Source organism: Poecilia formosa, unplaced genomic scaffold (genome assembly GCF_000485575.1).
Source record: "Poecilia formosa unplaced genomic scaffold, Poecilia_formosa-5.1.2 Scaffold410, whole genome shotgun sequence".
In the NCBI taxonomy this organism is placed as follows: Eukaryota; Metazoa; Chordata; class Actinopteri; order Cyprinodontiformes; family Poeciliidae; genus Poecilia; species Poecilia formosa.
The window spans coordinates 284,851-304,961 of NW_006800349.1; the positions used below are offsets into that span (position 1 = coordinate 284,851).

Below are 20,111 nucleotides of genomic sequence, written 5' to 3' on the forward strand. Positions count from 1 at the left end.
AGTGTTTAACACCAGTGAAGAAACTTTTAGTGGCATGTTATGATGTAGACCTATCAGACCTAAAAATATACATAAATCCTTAACTTTCATTCAATATAAAATCAACCCAAATCTGCATGTAGATCCATGTTCAGATGATGGTTGAATCAACATTAATATAATGTCAGTTATGGTTGAAACCCTAATGTTGATTCAACATACAAGTGACCGACCACTTTCAATGTTGATTCAATGTTTCTGGCTGACATTGATTCAGTGTTTCAATCATTCTGTGCTATCTGGGTTATTACTTTAATACTGTAAAGTGCCTTGGGAAGATATTTGCTGGGTATTCAGAAAGCAGTGCCATGTCTGGATTTTTACTCTTAGGGGGCAAGAAAGGGGCGCACCGTCACCCCGATGCATCTCAAAGGCCAGTCTGATTCTCTGGATTCATTGGCATTACCATAAACGGGTAAGAATGAAAGAAAAATATTAATGTAATTTTTACGAACAGAACTACTTGACTTTGCAGCCAGAAACAAGCTTCTAAACAACCGACAAATATTTCCTACGTAGCTAAATTGGCCCGAAGTAACTGCTTATTATTTTCTTAGTGGACCTAACGTTTTCATACTGTTTTCTAATGAGAGAGAGCTGATGAAAAACTGCTGTTAGAGGAGAAGTTAATTAGAAACCAGAGGATTTAGTGAGGAAAGATCAGCTGCTGTTCTTCAGTCTGTTTCTGGCTCAGCTTCATCATGTCGGTATTTAGCTATAAAGATGCTACGAGTCAGAGCCCAACATGCTGAAAATGTATTATGAATGTGAAGGAAACATATATGTATTTTCTATTACACTTTTGGATAATTTCTCTTTTATCTTTGGCTTTAGCCTGTGTGGTGATCTGGGGTTTTTTGTGCATTTATTTGGAGGTTTTCTGTGTTTATTTAGTCCTGTCTTCCCTGTTTGTTCCCAGCTGTGTTCCCTGATTACCCTTCCTGTGTATTTAAGTCCACCTGTTGTCTTTGTTCCTTGTCGGGTCCTCGTTTTATGTCACATTGTTCGTCTGCCAGTTCCTTGTGTTCCTGAGTTTACATTAAATATCTTCTATATGTCAGCCAGGGCCTGCAAGCGTCTTACTCACTGCCAACAACAAACATACTTCATGACACTAAGAACTCACTGGACTTCTCCCAGTTTAACCAGCAGACTGAGCCCCTGCCTATGGCCAGTGTTCTCACAAATAAATAAATTTGTGTTTTATAGCACATTTTTATTCTTTCACTTTTTCTGTATTTTTAAGAGAAATATTTCAATCTGAAGAACCCATCCAGTTTGTCCTTAGTGAGGTCGGAAGGGTTGCTGGTGCCTCTCCAGCTCCAGGCGTGAGGTGGGGTCACCCTGGACAGGTTGCCAGATAGACACAGGACAAACAACCACGCACACACACATCTAAGGACATTATTCAGAAATGCCCCCAAAACAATTAATCATATCAAAAGTTAGAAACTCTGTCTTTAGTGTTTTCTCTGATTACCAAATATATTAATGTGTGTGAGAAAATGTGTCAATGGCAGGTATTAACTTAAAATACTTTGTAGAACGGCACTTTCTGAAGTTCAGTCCATTTACTTGTATTAGCTTACTGGCACATATTCCACATTCAATATGGCGGACGCTGTTGTGTATCACAGCAAAGGGCCGACCCGCCCCATGAGGGGTCTACGTGTTCATGTCTATGGTGGTGGGAGCTAAAGGACCCCCAGAACGTCTGGTACTGCTGTCTTGGTTGCCTAAGGAAAGACTCTGTGCTGCTGCGGTGAGTTGCTATCAACCCCCATCTTTTGAAAATGTCTATCCGATACTCCACCATGTCCAGTGGCAGTTTCTGATATGGGCGACTTGGGCAGCCATCCAGGGCGCATTTGTGGGGGGTGGGATCGACCTCCCCCCCCGCTCCCCGTTAGTTGTTAAATCAGGTTAGTGGTCAACCAAACACTCAGTAATGTTCCCTCAGAATGTAGTTAAACTGTATGGATGTTAGAGAATGAGTCATATTGTGATGTATGAACAGTTTTTAACTTAAAAAGAGTCTGTTTCTCTCTCGGCACGCTCATGGGTTAATTTGTCCTTTTCAATGTTTGACAGGTGGGCCACCAGTAGAGGTGGGTCAGGTTTGCCCTTTGTGTAAAGTTTAAAAACTGTGGAACAGATTGGTTTCCCCACACTTGCAGAAATTTGTGAAGCTCTGTTATGTATTTTAGTCAGTGTGGCAAAGAAATAAGTGTTAATGAGTGTCAATATTTAGGGTTTGGTGAGGTGAGGAACAGGACGCAGCTGGGATCAATCAACAGGGAGGACAGACTAGTAAACACAGAAAAACCTCAAAATAAATACACAGAAAATACAGATCACCACAATGAGAAGTATTTTACAAAGCATGTTCATGTGTCTAAGGTTAATTATTTATGTTAAGTTTTACTGATTATTTTGTTTATGCCCAGAGTGAAAGTAAAACCAAGATTTAAGTGCTGAAGTCCTTAAACATTACAATAAGGCAAAATGTTAATATTGAGTACAGTCTGAGTCTACTGTAGTTTACACTATGTCAGCATAATCTAATTTCTTATACATTTAATGCTTGATATTAAAGCTCTGAAGAGAATGAGGTAAAACAAGTCCAGTCCTGAGCTCCCCTGTGGTAAAATATACTGGATGTTATGAATAAGTTTTTTGAAGACATTGAAATGTATGCACATTTTAAATTACTCACATTTGAAATGTGAGTAATTTAAAATATTTCAGTTATTAGAGACTGAAGTATATGAATTGGAGCTCAGGGAGTGTTTGTATAAAATACATTTTTGCAAAATAAAGAGTCGCAAACCGGATGACACAGACTCAGATCACCATCACACCAACACAACATCCACCCAACCCCTAATGGGTGAACCACCCCTCACCAAACAGGCTAGGACCACTTCTGACCATGGTCCTTGGAAGCAAAAACTTGCAAAGATGCAGATGTGAGGATTTGGTTTTCTGCCTTCATTTAGTTTCTGTGTTGTCTTGTCTGCCCTGATTGCTCCCAGCTGTGTCTCACGTTCCCTGATTACCTCTTGTGTATTTAATCCCACCTGTGTCTGTGTTTCCTTGTTGGGTCCTTGTCTATTTGTCATTGTTGTCAAGTCATGTTGCAGTGTCAGAGGTCCTAGTCTCGTATCTCACCTGTGCTGCCTGGACTTCTGTTTACCTGTGAGAGCTTTTGATTAAATCAACCATTTTCACCTCATCCTGGGTCCTACCTCACCACTACATACCACAAATCATGACAGACATGAGAGGGAAGATGCACATCCCATGCTAAACAATGTCAGTGAAGATGAATAGGCAATTAAAAAACTGTGTTTGTGATATTCAGTGGTGCACAGTGTGCTGTATGACATCTGACAGAATGAATCAGGAGAGGAAAACTGCAGACCCGTCAGAACCTAGAAGAACCTGACATCAGCATCTCTTCAACCCTCAAAAATCTCCTGAGGCTGGTATGGCACAGAACATTTTTATGATTGATTCAGTTTTTTGTTATGTTTTTAGTACACTATTATGGTTTGATTATTTGCTAAGGATTTAGAGTTTGGATTAAAAGAATTTTCACAAAGCTGAAGTTGGTTCACAAATCACAAACTTGGTTTTAAATATTTTGCTCTTAGTTGAGAATAATCCAGTCCAGGTTTGAAGAGTAAGTGTTGTAGCTCAACACAGACAATAAGACAGTAGTAATAACATACACAGAATGAATTATTTATTACTGTATATCTATACAAACACATCATTCAGACATACACAATTATAAATAACTGGAATAGTCATGTAGATTATTGATAAGAACATTTAGGTCTATATGAACATACAGTCATGAATAAAATGTCACTTCAGGTTTATTGTTAATTTTTATGTCTTGTACAATAGTTCATAACTGTTTAGAGAACTGATATCAAGCCATTTTAGAAGAATAGAATATCATATAATAGAAAAAAATGTTTTANAAATCAGGTTAGTGGTCAACCAAACACTCAGTAATGTTCCCTCAGAATGTAGTTAAACTGTATGGATGTTAGAGAATGAGTCATATTGTGATGTATGAACAGTTTTTAACTTAAAAAGAGTCTGTTTCTCTCTCGGCTCATGGGTTAATTTGTCCTTTTCAATGTTTGACAGGTGGGCCACCAGTAGAGGTGGGTCAGGTTTGCCCTTTGTGTAAAGTTTAAAAACTGTGGAACAGATTGGTTTCCCCACACTTGCAGAAATTTGTGAAGCTCTGTTATGTATTTTAGTCAGTGTGGCAAAGAAATAAGTGTTAATGAGTGTCAATATTTAGGGTTTGGTGAGGTGAGGAACAGGACGCAGCTGGGATCAATCAACAGGGAGGACAGACTAGTAAACACAGAAAAACCTCAAAATAAATACACAGAAAATACAGATCACCACAATGAGAAGTATTTTACAAAGCATGTTCATGTGTCTAAGGTTAATTATTTATGTTAAGTTTTACTGATTATTTTGTTTATGTCCAGAGTGAAAGTAAAACCAAGATTTAAGTGCTGAAGTCCTTAAACATTACAATAAGGCAAAATGTTAATATTGAGTACAGTCTGAGTCTACTGTAGTTTACACTATGTCAGCATAATCTAATTTCTTATACATTTAATGCTTGATATTAAAGCTCTGAAGAGAATGAGGTAAAACAAGTCCAGTCCTGAGCTCCCCTGTGGTAAAATATACTGGATGTTATGAATAAGTTTTTTGAAGACATTGAAATGTATGCACATTTTAAATTACTCACATTTGAAATGTGAGTAATTTAAAATATTTCAGTTATTAGAGACTGAAGTATATGAATTGGAGCTCAGGGAGTGTTTGTATAAAATACATTTTTGCAAAATAAAGAGTCGCAAACCGGATGACACAGACTCAGATCACCATCACACCAACACAACATCCACCCAACCCCTAATGGGTGAACCACCCCTCACCAAACAGGCTAGGACCACTTCTGACCATGGTCTTTAGAAGCAAAAACTTGCAAAGATGCAGATGTGAGGATTTGGTTTTCTGCCTTCATTTAGTTTCTGTGTTGTCTTGTCTGCCCTGATTGCTCCCAGCTGTGTCTCACGTTCCCTGATTACCTCTTGTGTATTTAATCCCACCTGTGTCTGTGTTTCCTTGTTGGGTCCTTGTCTATTTGTCATTGTTGTCAAGTCATGTTGCAGTGTCAGAGGTCCTAGTCTCGTATCTCACCTGTGCTGCCTGGACTTCTGTTTACCTGTGAGAGCTTTTGATTAAATCAACCATTTTCACCTCATCCTGGGTCCTACCTCACCACTACATACCACAAATCATGACAGACATGAGAGGGAAGATGCACATCCCATGCTAAACAATGTCAGTGAAGATGAATAGGCAATTAAAAAATGTGTTTGTGATATTCAGTGGTGCACAGTGTGCTGTATGACATCTGACAGAATGAATCAGGAGAGGAAAACTGCAGACCCGTCAGAACCTAGAAGAACCTGACATCAGCATCTCTTCAACCCTCAAAAATCTCCTGAGGCTGGTATGGCACAGAACATTTTTATGATTGATTCAGTTTTTTGTTATGTTTTTAGTACACTATTATGGTTTGATTATTTGCTTAGGATTTAGAGTTTGGATTAAAAGAATTTTCACAAAGCTGAAGTTGGTTCACAAATCACAAACTTGGTTTTAAATATTTTGCTCTTAGTTGAGAATAATCCAGTCCAGGTTTGAAGAGTAAGTGTTGTAGCTCAACACAGACAATAAGACAGTAGTAATAACATACACAGAATGAATTATTTATTACTGTATATCTATACAAACACATCATTCAGACATACACAATTATAAATAACTGGAATAGTCATGTAGATTATTGATAAGAACGTTTAGATCTATACGGACATACAGTCATGAATAAAATGTCACTTCAGGTTTATTGTTAATTTTTATATCTTGTACAATAGTTCATAACTGTTTAGAGAACTGATATCAAGCCATTTTAGAAGAATAGAATATCATATAATAGAAAAAAATGTTTTATTGTCTCAAAACAGGTGAAACTCCAGTGCAACAACAGCAAAATGACAAATCACCAAAACATGTAGATCCGCACAGAGATAAAACATAAAAATCAAATTAAGGGAAAACAAACTGTACAATATAGAGAATGTTTCAGCATAAAAGACCGTGGAGTAATTATTAACAGCGCACTCCAATCCTAAGGAATGTGCAACTGAGTAGGATCACTTCAGAAAAGATGCATGTTGTGTTTGAACAATAAAAGTACAACAGACCTTGTGTTTCAAATGTCTTCTGTGACTGTATGTAGGCGACCATAAAATATAGTGAAAACAGGACAGATATACCCACACACTGCTCATCTGGATAGCAGCAGGGTTAGCATGCTCCTGAGGCTGGTTCACTGAGAGCTGTGTTGAGCTCCAGAGCAGCTAACTGAAGTTTTCCATACGTCAACAAAAACGACTCATTCCAGTTTGGATGCACATTCTAAATCTTTGGTCTTGCTAAGAAGTGTATTTTGCTGAAATGGACTTTACCATATGTGAACATATGGATTACACAGAAATCTGCCATCCTTCCTTTGGAAAAACTGACTCATGATCTTCACCACAAATCAGACATTTTTCAAGCTTTGGGGTTCACTACTTAATCCCTAAGCTTTTAGTTTTTATATTATTTTACTGCTTTATTTATTCTTGCCTGTCTTTTGTCTTAGTGGTTGTGAGGTGAATTATTATGTTTTGTTATCACTCTTACAATAGTAGTTTTGTTCCTAGTTGTTTTTATTTAAAGGTTAGAGTTAACTTGTTAAAACTATGTGTTAATTTAGTTTCTGTGTGACCCCTGTCTTTGTTTCCAATTTAGCCCCCTGCTGTGAAGATAGGATGTTGTTTTCACCCCCCCCCACCCCTTACCCCCACATTCCTTTTTACCCCCTTCTTGCCAATAAAAGAGCCAAACAAACTGAAGGTTTTCAGAACACATGGTGAGCAACTTGGAGAAGCAGCTCGCTGTGCTTCTCCTTCTCAGAAGTTTGGTTGAAAACATACGTTGTCTGTGGTTGTTTTATGTAGGTTGAGAAAATACCTATCAATGTGGACTGGAGGAAGAAACTAATAACTTTATCTCTTATTCATGTGGGATATTTTGTTCTAGTTGTTTTTTTCTTTTGTGTGTGTATGTGGGAGGCAGCACGGGTTTCTCTTTTGTTCTCTGTTGTAACTGACCTAAAATTAATAATAAGTCTGAAATACTCTTTCAGTGCCCAAACATCAGGCCCACCTGCATCAAAGTGAGCAAGCTGGAGGGCAGAGAGTGGCTTGCAGATGAGGCCACCTTAGGGAGAAAGGCTAAAGAGTAACGTCCGAACCAGCTGGGTTCCAACGGCAACAGGACTCATGAACAGACAACGCATGTAGTTCACCCACCCGTTTTGCGGAAGCCATATCAAGGAGAAAAGCAGTCTTCTTTGACAAACACCATAGGCTCTCCTCTGCCAAGGGCTCAAACAGAGGAGATCACAGGGCAGAGAGGACGAGAGAGAGGTCCCACACAGGAACAACAGGGCGTGTGGGAGGGTGAAAATGTCGGGCACCTCTCAGAAACAAGGAAACATCCTTTTTACGGCCTATTGTCTCTCCACCCACCACTATATGCCAGCAAGAGATGGCAGCAACAAGGTCAGTCTTCAGAGTGGCTGGAGACTGACCTTGAGAAAGTAGCACTTGAAGGAATGCTAAAATAACATAAATGTATAGGGTATATAATGTATAGGATCCTCATGTATTATTTTCAGTTATGATTGATAACTGAAATCATCATCAACCTTTCTTTAAGTTTTGGCAAATCACTTTTTGCTGATGATGGAACATTAATGAAAAGAGGGATACATTTAGGACAGGACAGGGGGGGCTGTCCTCACCCCCCCTCCCCCCTGTCCTGCATGTTTTAGGTGTTTCCCTTCTGCCACACACCTGAATTGTATCTCTGGGTGATTAACAGACTTCTGCAGTACTTGATGGTCATGCAATCATCTGAATCAGCTGTTCTGGAATAGAGGCTCTTCTAAAACATGCAGAGCAGGGGGGAGGAGAGGACCAGGGTTGAGAAACACTGATCTAGAACATCTTATTTTAAAACTTCACAGGCATTGATAAATTAGGTAAGTGGGGGAAAGAATAGGGATTTAAATGTTAATTTCAGAAGTCAAAAGTTATATTTTTCAGAAATAAAAAATTGGGGTTAATAAAAAATTGTATTTATAGGGGAGAGTTAAAAAGGGTTGACTACCTTCATTTTTTGGGAGTAGTTTTGATAAGACACTAACTTGGAAAATCAGATGGAGCATATTATGGAGAAAAGTAAAAAGGTCCTTAACTTTATGAGGTGTTTAGCAGAGTTCGGTACAGGACACATTTCACTGTGGATAATGACAGCTTCAGCTAGCATCCACACAAAGTCTTTGGCTTTTGTTCTGGGGTTAATCTGCACATTTTGGATCAGAACCTGTTCACCTCTGGCATGCAGAACCCGTCTCTTTCCTGAGCATTATGATGATTAGACATTACCATCAGGTCTATACTTGCATATAATTGTTTGAACAAATGAACCTGGCCAGGTCATGGGTAGACAAAGCCTGTTTACTGTGAATGTAAAATGTTATGCACTTTCCATTTCTTCTGACAAGCTGGAATATAAGCAATATTGTTGCAAATTTTTCACAAAAAAATGTTTAAAAGTACATACCTTTTGAAAAACAGGCTGAAGAAGTTGACAAATACATTTCTACAATTTTAAAAGGTTTTACTGTGAAAATGTACATCATCTCAGTTGATTATTTGCACTTTTTTCTGTTAATTGCACAGACTGAGCAGTCTTGATTAAATGTTGCTGATAGAGTTAATAAACTGAACTTGGAAATTGTTTTGAAACTTAAAGCAATGAAATGATCTACTATCTCTCATTTTAGCTGTTTTGATTATTTGGTAATTTAATGGTGGAGCTGGAGGGTAGTACAGATAAATTATTAAATATCATCAGAGTACCATAGTATTTCAATTTGATGGAGGACGGGGGGGTGGAGGGCATGAAAAACATGTATTATCTCTTGGAGGGGCATGACAGAAAATAATTGAGAAATTAATTGAGTTGTGTTAGGCTAACCTGACACAACAATGGCTAAAAACAATCCAGAGGGTCACAAGTAAAACAGAAGAAAATGTAGTTCTACTGTCAATGTCTACATACATTTGTCTCTTTGATTCTTTCTCAAAGAATCAAACTTCATGTTCCTCTGCTGTTGGAGGGCTCTCTTAGGAAGGCAGAGCCTCCACAGTCAGGAGAATGGTACAAGGGTTTGATTGGACCTGAGCAATACCCGTGGTGCTGTGAGGTATGTAATCTTTTCTGTTTGGGTTCAGTGAGTTCACACTGAGAGTTCAACAGAGTTCAGTTTATTTATAGCAGGCAGAGCTGGGTAAAAAGGGCAGGTTTCTATTCTGTGGGAATAAGAGTGATATTTTTCAGAAGCCACAGAGAGTGCTCACTGTGACACAATTAGTGTTTAGTGTTTTGAGAAAACACTAAACACTTAGTTACCTAGCTTACAACCCTCTTACCTCCCTTCTATCATTTAACAAAATATAATCCCATTCTGACAGGTGATCAGTGGGACAAGGAGACCCAGGACTTCCTGGATTATCTGTCTCAGTAAACTCTTCTTTTTTTCTATTCATCAGAACCACGTCTCTGCCTTGTTTCAGCTCTTTCAGCTGATGGGCTTGGATCTGTTAGGACATGAATACGTAATAGTTGCTGACTTACAAAGGAACTTCTGGTTGGTGAAAGTTTTACAAAAATAACCAAACAAATGCAGAAGTTGATTCTTTTCCTTGACTTTATTGAACTTTCATTACACTGAGTAAAAACATGAGAGTTGACAAATGCAGCTCTCCTCTTTCATAGCAGCATTGTATTTGAATGAAGTCTGGTTATTTTGCCAACCAATAAATAAACTTTCTTTGGATAATGACAATGTTTAAAAAGATAAAGAAGGAAAAAAACAGTTGATAAAAGCTGCAGCATTGATTTTTCACCATCTATAAACACACATGTATTTGTACTTATATGTGTGATTTATTTTGCCTATATGTATAAAATATGACAGTAGTTTGGGGAAATGGAAAATGTTTATCAACTTGTAGAGATTGTGCTCTGACTTTGCTATCGACAATGTGGGTGAAAATGCTGAAACAGAACAAGCAGCAAACCCAACACGTCTGATGAAGTTTATCTCTCAACTCCTTCAACTCACTTTGAACAGCATGCAAAAACGTTTGAGGATCAGCACATACTCTGCATATTCCCATCTTTCTTCTCTTTCTTTCAACGTCTTTACATATGGTGGTGGTGTATGCAGCGGTATACTGGGACCATGTAATTACAAGCATGTCTGAATGGATGGACAAAGACTCACAGTACAACAAAAATATCTATATAAGGTAGAAGCAGGCACACATGGCAGCTTTTCAGCTAAGCTGGATACATGTACAAACAATACATTTAAGAGAAAGAGGTCTGTAGCACCTTAAGGAGCTTTAGACATATTATAGCAGCTTGTTCCAATACCATAATATTTTTGCAGTATTGCAGTGTTTCTTACATACACATTCAATATAGATCACTGGTACTGCTGGAGCTTATAAATTCATCTGACACTAAATGACCTACAGTCTGCCTTTTACTGGTGGCCTTTTGTCTCCACATCACCAGAGAAAGATTTTTTTTTTTTTCAGAAGGAAGATTGAACATAGCTTGAGAGTTTTAACTATTTCACAAAATCAGTAAGGCCTTTTGTTTGTTTTTATGTTTTCTTCAACCATCTCATTTAAAATCCTTGGATTCTAGATAACATACAAGTTCTACTGTTAAATATTTGGGTTCATCTAATATGTCTTAGACAGAATTAACACATTTATAAAAACAAAACCAAACAAATCTGTTGTCACAATCTCAGAAATTGTGTCAGAAAAAGTAAGTATACCCTTCCTTAATTCAAAGGATGCTGATAGACCATACCTAAATCATCTGGTTCAAACCAAGTCTTAAAACGAATACAACCTCGAGCGACAAATAACAAATTCATCTGACACAATTGATTTATTTACCAAAAACCAAAGCAAAACGCAGAAGGCGGGTGTTAAAAATGAAGTTCACCCTCATTGCTTGCATCACAGTATTTACATCAGAAAAACAGTTGGCAGTTAGTTGCTCTGTAGCACACATATTTGTGTCAATACAATGGCAATAACATACAACATGGATCAGAATTTACCTCGAGGTCACAACATTCAACAGCTACATCTCACACCTTACCAAGCTTTTTAAATTTAGATTCCAAACAAACCAGCTTGAGAAATTTCTTTTGAATGCTACTACAGTTATTTGGCTAAAATGTTCTGCATTAACTCTTCATATACACTGTTGAGCATGGAAGTGATGGTTTATCCTGATTTTACAGCCAGAGGTTCTGGATACATTGAGCTCATTTAAGTTTACCCTGAACAGCTCGGCACCATCCAGCCATCGTCTCCTATACCCAACAGATAGGCTACTTATCTTCAGTTATTGGGTGGGAGGCAGAGTACACTGTGGGGAGGTAGGCCATCACAGGGCAAACAACCATGCACACACACTCATCTCTAAGGGCAATTTTACAGAGACTAATTAACAATGCAGTCATGTTTTTGGACTATGGAAGGAAGCCAAGATACCTAGAAAAAACTGATGGATGCACAGGGAAAAGCCAGGATCTTTTTGATGCAAGGCAACAGGGCTACCTGCTGCTCCACCGTGCAGCCCTGCTCTGTACCATTCACAATGTATTCTCAAGACAGAGTTAAGGCCATCTGTTCTCCAGTTGAAGCTTGGCCCAAGTAGCTCATCCAAAAAGACAATTCATATCTACAACAGAATAACAGAAAAAGGATAAAATGAGGCTGTTGAAGTAGCTAAACCCCTGTCCAGATCCCAGTCTGATGAAAGCTCTTATGGGCACCAATTAAACTTAAATAGTTCTGTGAAAATACTTCTCTAATAATAACACAGAACTCTGATAAGATCATTCAGGAGATGATTGTTTGAAATGTTGGATGAATGAGGACAATGCAACATTGAATGTATTGTTTATCTCAGGTTGTATAGACCTTTTAAGCATCATTAGTTTGAATTAAAACATGTTGGAGCAAGATATATTTGGGTGTTAAAATGTTCATTGACGTGGCTTCGCCTATAAGAGCGTATGAATAATTAACTTCAACTAAAATGTATGCGTTTCAAACTGCATACAGACTGTGTGCAAGTAAAGCAAAAAGTACACTTTTATCGGAAAAACACTGTCAACACGTTAAACTGTAAAAATAAAACATTTATAATGTATTTACATTTTACTGTTCTCTAAAAGAGGTAAATATATCATTTTACATTTGTATTAAGCATTTAAACCAAAAGCACTGGAAGATTAAAGGCATTTCATGAACACAAAGTGCTGCAATTATCAAAAACATTTTTCATAAAATTTTCACAAAATACAGGTAGCACACACTGATAAATGCTTTGACACAGTAACATTCAACTTTATATTTTACATGGTCTACAAAAACCTTATTCAGGAAGGAATACAAGGGAACTTAATGTTAAACAGAAACTGGAGTTCATGATTTGAATACTGAAGCTGTGAGGTAAAGAACACCATGATGGACACTAATGAAATGTCAGTTCTGTGCATTTCAACAGAAAACACACGTCACCCAAACCAGGTGTTTTTCCAGATCAACCACACAACAATTTAGTGAGGGAACCCTGATCTCCATTCCCTGTTCAGATGGTTTTATTTCCAACAGAGAGTCTCAGCTACCCCAGATATTTGTCAGAAAACATCATTCATGCATCAATACAAGAACAAGTGTCTTTTTCACCACTCTCACACAAATCATGTCTGCTTATTTTTTGAACTTTTAAATGATTCCACAGCTAGTGGAAAAGAGAGAGTTCTTCACCTGTAACCTGACGGTGAAAGCAGCAGCTCCGGGCGACCAACGAATATGCTGATGGATATCAACAGCACATAGTTTCTAATGACAAAACAATATGGGAAAGCAGAACAGATAGAAAACGTCAGAAAATGAAACAGTTATCAAGATCAGGATCCTTAGAAAGTAGATCTTTGCCATGAGAAACTTTAAATGGACTGATTTTTGATATCAACTGCTCCCAAACGCTGACGTTCATACACCAATACACAAATTGGTAGGTAACGTTTGGTTAAGTGGCTAGCTCAAGGATACATCAACATGAGACAGGAAGAAGTTGGAGTGTAACTTTCAACCTTCAAAATAAAAGACACATACTCTCCTGATTGATCCACAGTCATTCCATATTTATATGGGTCCAAAAAAATCTTACTGCTGTCTGGGTTAAGAACGTGTGGTATTTTCTACTCCCAAATCTGTGACTTTGGCAGTTTTGGCATGATAAATTTGAATGCAAGGCAATTATTAGTTCCACTTCAAGAAATTTAAGGATTGGAACTAGGACTGGTTGTGAAAGGCTCAAAGGCTCATCTTGGGACTTGAATTGCAAATTAGCAAAACTATACATTTTATATTATTCTGTTTTTTAATGTGGACTTCACACATCTAAAGTTATTCCTAATCTCAAAAAAAGAAACAGCAGCTGACAGATGTTTAACCTCAACAGGTTGGGTTTTACTTTGACTTGTTAAAGATTGAATTCGAACATTAAAATCTCCTTCCATGCTTTAAGTTTTCTAAAGAAGTTTTCATCTTTAGACATTTTTTTCCATATCAATTATCTCGACTCTAGAAGAATCAGGACAGAACCAAAGTGTGTCCCAGAAAGCTGGGATCCCAGCTCAGCAGAACCCAACTCTGCATAAACAGCAACACTAGATGCAAGGACAGTATATATATTTTTTAACTTATTTTTATTAACTTCTGTGTTTATTGTAGCATGAATGTCATATTGAGTCGCATTTCTGGATTGTGCTGTACTGCTTTGGCCCAATAACAATACAGGCATTCATTCATTGACACAACATAGCAGAAGGGATGAGAGTTGCTAATGGCATGTTGAAATGAAGCATCAGTGTTAAATTAATTTACAATCTGACTGTCAGTTAATAAGAGAATATGATTTCCATATAAAGATGTAGAAAACAGGCTTAAATTAAAAATATAGGAATTATGATGGATGTCTCAACTCAAAGGCACTCTTTTTATGTCCCTTCTGTGTTTTCCCAAAAATACTTACTGATTATAATGATAATTAATATCTGCATGGAACTTTTGTTATGCTGTATGATTATTGTTCAACTGACAGAGTGAGAGGGGTGTTGCCAAACCCTGCCAAGACTACTTTCCCCATTGCCCTGGCTTGTGGTGGTGCTTTGACATATTACGTCTCTGTTCACATGCTTTGTCAGTAGTTGAACCCTATCCCTTCATTCCTGCATAAAAATCAAACTTTTTAGACTTCCGGGGGCCACAGCAGATAAGTTAAAGAGAATGGGTAATGATTCATTGGGTAAAGACTTTCTGGAAGATCACAACAACTTTCATATTACTAAGACCTGAACAAAGTCTAAACAGACAGCAGATTTTACTTTAATAGAAGGCAAGAGATAGAACTATTGTTTATTGTAGAGGAAACTTACAAGTCATGACTATAAATATTCTAATTATGTTTCAAACATCATTATATATTAATATACTAATGTTGTAACAATAGCATAAAAATCAGCTCTGATGGGATGTTTAATCAGATATTTAAAGACGGTGATCATAAAGTTATGCCTGATCTGTGTTGGTAAAAGTACCATTTTTGGGTTTGGTGGATCACAAGGTGGTTTTGAGTGACATGTGAATCACATGTCACACATGTGATGTTCATTTGCAGGGCAGCAGATGAACATCTCAGCTATAACCATGTTTTAGTGTTTTCTTCTATTAAAGAAACTCTTGGAGGAGGCCTTATTTATAGAACTGAAGCCACTGTATTAAATGGGAAGTGCTCCAAACTTATGTCAACTTTATAACTTTAGTTTTAATTGGCAAATAAAGTTCTTTATATACCAATACAATATATGGAATTGCCATCTTTGTTGGAACATCAATGTGCAGTGGACCCCCAGCATACACCAAGGTTAGGGATTGTAATCAACTGTGAATAGCTAAAATCTACAAATAATTAAGAACCCTCCTAAAACCCCCATATCTGCCTATTTTAATCATTGAGACAATAATTATACCTTAATATACATTAATACACACAGTGGAAACTGCCTTAGCATTAACACAGCAGCTGCTGTGCCCAGTCTTCCCTACCTCTACTCTTGGGGTTACAGCCAATCATTGCCAAGGAAAATTGATGAAGCTCCTGGATTGGCTGTTTTGCAACCACCAGCCAACAGCATGTGAAGGAGAGCTGTACTTACAAATTTTTTGCTTTGTCAAGCCAAATTTTCTTTAGAAATGTTGATATGCTGTCCAAAAATATTTGCAAATCATTTAGAGTTACATGGTTCACAGACAAATCTGTCTCCATAAACTGAATGTTGAATCAACAGGGGTCCTCTGTGAGCAATATTGCAAAAGACTGCTTAAATCAAGCATCTCTCAGTTGTAGGTATCATATACTCACTCTTTGCATGTAGATACCATATTCGACCTGAAGGATAGACTTTGTCCTTAATGTCCATGGAGGTTCTAGATTTTTAGTAGCGGATGCAAAGCTCACTGAGAACTGTTGGGAATATGAAATGGCAAAGAAACAAACAAACAAAAGCAGAAAATTTGGACTTAGTCATAATCAATGTCATTATCACAGATTTTAGCAATGCAATCAAGTATACAGGCTTCAGATTGAAAATTCTCTTTGCTAATATGCTATAGTAAATAATACAGTAGACCCCTGCCTAGTTGCAGGATTCACCTATTCATGTATTTTTCTGTTAACGTTATTCCAAATACCGTTTGAAAAATTTGCTTATTTGCAAATCTCTTCATAGAGCATATTTAAAAAAAAGATTTGGTAACACTTTATTTGAAGGGGGGGGTGAATGAGACTGTCATGACACTGTCATAAACATGACATAACACCTGTCATGAACATCAATAAGCCTTCATGAATATTTATGACTGTTGTCATAAAGCGTCATTCGGTAAATTATGACACTTTTAATACAAAGTTGACTTTATTCAAAATGTCTTTGTTATGACAACTTGACATGAACCAGGAAATCATTACTGATATAAATTTGTTATAAAAGTATTACTGATTGCACTTTAAAAATTAGGTAACTTTATGTTATTAAAGGTAAAGTTTAAACAGTAATGATTTCTTGGTTATACTGGCATTTGCAAAGGAGCCAATCAAGGGGCACCATTCATTTTCCCTGATGATGCCAGAGTAGAAACAAAGAAGACAGAGGATGTTAGTTCTACAGTGGTGATAAGACAGTTTCCATTGTGTTTATTACTGTATATTAAGGTGTAACTGGTATTTAAACTATTAAAAATTGTAAGGCAGTTATAAACATTTTTAGAGAGGGTCTCAAGTATTTGCAGATTTTAGCCACTTCCTGGGGGTTTTGGTCCCTGACCCCTGTGAATGTAAGGGTCATTTACATCAAAAGTGGCATTTTGTGTGGAGAAACCATTCGTTTTGTTGAGTTATTTAAATTGTTTCAATTAGTTTTATGAGAAACAGCTGTTAGTTTGGGTATTTGGCCAAAAAATGATTTTAAGTAAGTCAGTTGTACCTTGCCCACAGATAGTTTGGTCCTCTAGTTGGGTGATTAACTGAAGAAAGATCCTATCACTGCTAATCACTGAGTGCTGACTCTCACAAACCTTGTTGCTGGATCACTTTTAGCTCAATATTTTATTAGTTTCAATTATATTATTTTGTGGACTTTGCTTATTGTTGGGAAGTTAAATAGATAATCAGTAGTTCTAGCTTGGTCATTTGCTTTCAGTGATTCAGATTGTGTAAAGTGTGTCCTTTTATTGCATTCTGTCATGTCTACAACCTATTTCATGAACAAAACAGTTTGCATATTAGGAGATGTTTTCCCAGTTAAAATGATTTGTTTGAATTATCGCAAAACTACAAAGGTGTGCTTTAAAAAAAGGCAACACTAAAATCTAAAGTAGCTCTCTACTTTATGGCAACGTATAAAGCTAAAGCAGGGGTCTATGTTTCCATAAAGAATTAGGAATGATTATTAAGTTCTAAGTAAACTGTGAACTACTGCAGTTAGAGAAAATGTCCCAGATAAAAACTCTTCAACAATGTGGCAGTGTAGGTTAAAGATGAGCTATCTATATCACTATATCTATATCACTATATCTATATCACTATATCCACATCACAATAAGTTGCTTATTGCAACAAGGATTAAATCAGCATGAAGCTGAGTGAAACTTTCTATCATGCTATTAAAGAGGAACATTGAAGCTCATAGATATTTAAGTAATTTCTGTCTTTGGAGCAGCTTAGAAAACATGAAAGAAAAAGACTTTAGGAGAATATGTCCAGAAATAAAGAACAGGGTAATTCATCTGGAATAAAGGTGAAGATCTGCTAAGGTTGAATAAGCCAGATATATATAAAGCTGTGTATGTTTGTAACTGCTGGCCCTGGTCATCATGCACCTCCTGCTTTGTAATTGTTTCTTCAATTTTTAACAAATGGCCTGACTATCTAGAATTACTGGAATCCTGTCTGGCTGTTTCAGCTGTGGGGGATCTGCTTTAGGCAGGACAGACTCCATCACTGAAATGCTTGGTGAAACCGGGGTAGTGTTGTGGGTGTACTCAGGCTACATATGAAGGAGGAGGGGAGTCCTTGGAGAGGGTTCTCTGCAGGTTCTTCACCCACAGGCATCTGGGGGGGCAGCTGGAGTAGAGGAACAGATTCTTCAGTGGAAGGAAAGGTGATGGCTGGTCCTATGCTGCCCCCTCCACTTCCTATGTGATTGTATGGAGGCCCATTGTGTGGCAAGAAGTTGAACAGTTGGGAGAAATCCATAAGTGAAGAAGATGAGGCCATAGAGTCTGCTGCAGGACCTGCTGCTGGCGTGGAAATTTTGGAAAGGGATGCCTCCTCGCTTGCTTCCTCCAGCATACCTACATGAGGTAACAACTCGAGTTTGGAGGACGGGATTTGAGGCTCTACAGATGCAGAGGATGAGGATGGCATGGTGTTCTGCAGCTCCATTAGATAGGTCTCCAGTTCTCCCTTTAGATTCTGCTCCCTCTCATGTGAGGTGATGGTGTATGAGGTAAAGTTGGAGCTCAGTGGGTACTTTAAAGAAAAGGGATTACTGGGGGAAGAAAAGGGCTGTGTGTCCAGATCGGAGCTTGTGAACATGTTAACCTGGTGTGATCTTGTTGTCAGTGTTGCTGGAAGCTCGTCCTTGATGCTTCCAGTAGCCAAATCATAAACATCTGTCTCCAGCGAATCAGCTGGTTCAGTTTTTACCCTCAGCAGCTCCCTGGTGTGGCTCTTCTTCATGTGGCGTGTCAGATGATCCTTCCTACCAAAGCGCTGTGCACAGAACTGACAGAGGAAATCCTTGCGTCCAGTGTGCACCACCATGTGGCGTCGCACATCTTTGCGGGTGTAAAACTGACGCTCACAATGTTCACAACAATGCTTCTTCTCTTTGGTCCCTCCAGATGGCTTGCCAGCGTGTGTTTTGAGGTGTTCCAGGAGAACCACAGTGCTGGGGAACAGCTGCAGGCACACTTGGCAGGTCAGGTCTCCGCTGTTTGCAGCATGGAGGGCCAGGTGGCGCTTAAAGCCCAGCTTGGTGTTGTAGCTCTTCCCGCACTCCTGACAGGTGAAGGCCTCCTTGTGTGGATCATGAGTGTGCAGGTGATTTTTTAAGTGATCCTTGCGGTGAAACATTTTTTCACAGTATGAACACTTGTGGCTTTTTTCTGGTGAGTGAGTTGCCATATGCCTTGGAACACAGACACAATCTATGAGCATTCAGAATGGCTGAAATTATATTCAAAGTTAGCATGCGTTACATAGAACTGTAAGTAAAGCTACTCATTAGTATATTATAATGCTAGATTTGAATAAGCCTAAAGAAAAAAAAAAATCAACATGCTGCACCCTGCTGTACCGTAGCAGCTTGTATTTGGAGACGAAAGCCTTGGTGCAGTCCGGATGGGAGCAGCGATACGGCCTTTCCCCTGTGTGAGAGTATGAGTGCACCCTCAACTTCTCCAGGCTGTTGAATGCCTTCTGACACTCCTGACAAGGAAAATTCTTCTTGGGTTTCCCTTCTGCTCTCCTGCGTTTCCCTGATGTTGGTGAAAGCTTGGCTTTCTCCAGAACACGGTCATGGCGGTTCTCTGTTCCAGTGGCCATGGCACCCTAAAGCAGACCAGCTACATGAAGAGCAGGGTGCCCGAAAAATGCTGATGTAACTCCGACGTCCAGCTTTAGGTTGTCATCCCAGCCTGGACTAAGGCGCCTGGCACATAAAGAAAAGAAGAGAAAAGCATTATGTAAATAGTTAAATGTTACACTTAAGAGAATACTGGGTGTGTAGGGGCTGCATTCTCTGAGAGTCATCAAAGAACCTGGCCTACATCGACCGTGAAGTCTGGCAGTGAAAGTCTGTGAAATTGGATGAACTGACCTTCAGATTTATTCCCACCCTTACTCGGCATATGTTGTGTCACATAGCAACCGCGATGGTGTTAAACACAAGCACTGATAAACACAAGCTGGTAAAAATGGAGCTCAAAGTTTTGCAGTTTTATTTGTTACATAATCAGGATTTCCCCCAGTGTGTAAGCAGCCTGGTGGGCCACCAGACTCAGCTTGCAGCAGCTGACACTTGGTGCCACCTAGTGTCAGTTGCCACCAGAACTGCCTTTTTCCACCAACTAAATGCAGTCAAAATAGTACAGGTCTTACATAGTTTATAA

The 20,111-nt window shown here is 38.4% G+C and overlaps 1 protein-coding gene and 1 long non-coding RNA gene across 2 annotated transcripts in view; both read right to left on the reverse strand.

The window, feature by feature from the left end:
- Positions 1-9,961: 9,961 nt before the first annotated feature.
- On the reverse strand, positions 9,962-16,170 carry LOC107833585 (uncharacterized). The gene is made up of 2 exons (XR_001659347.1): positions 13,140-16,170; positions 9,962-12,045 (listed from the first exon to the last, which is right to left on the reverse strand). It is a non-coding gene; the product is annotated as an uncharacterized LOC107833585 (long non-coding RNA).
- A 318-nt stretch (positions 16,171-16,488) lies between these two features.
- The window catches only part of plag1 (pleiomorphic adenoma gene 1), a 10,206-nt gene continuing 6,583 nt past the window's right edge, over positions 16,489-20,111 (reverse strand). Inside the window, exons 2-3 of the mRNA XM_007576561.2 lie at positions 19,298-19,651; positions 16,489-19,129 (exon numbers count right to left, since the gene is read on the reverse strand). Coding sequence (XP_007576623.1) covers positions 17,935-19,129; positions 19,298-19,545 — 1,443 coding nt within the window. The 5' untranslated portion in view covers positions 19,546-19,651 and the 3' untranslated portion in view covers positions 16,489-17,934. The remainder of the gene's footprint in view (positions 19,130-19,297; positions 19,652-20,111) is intronic.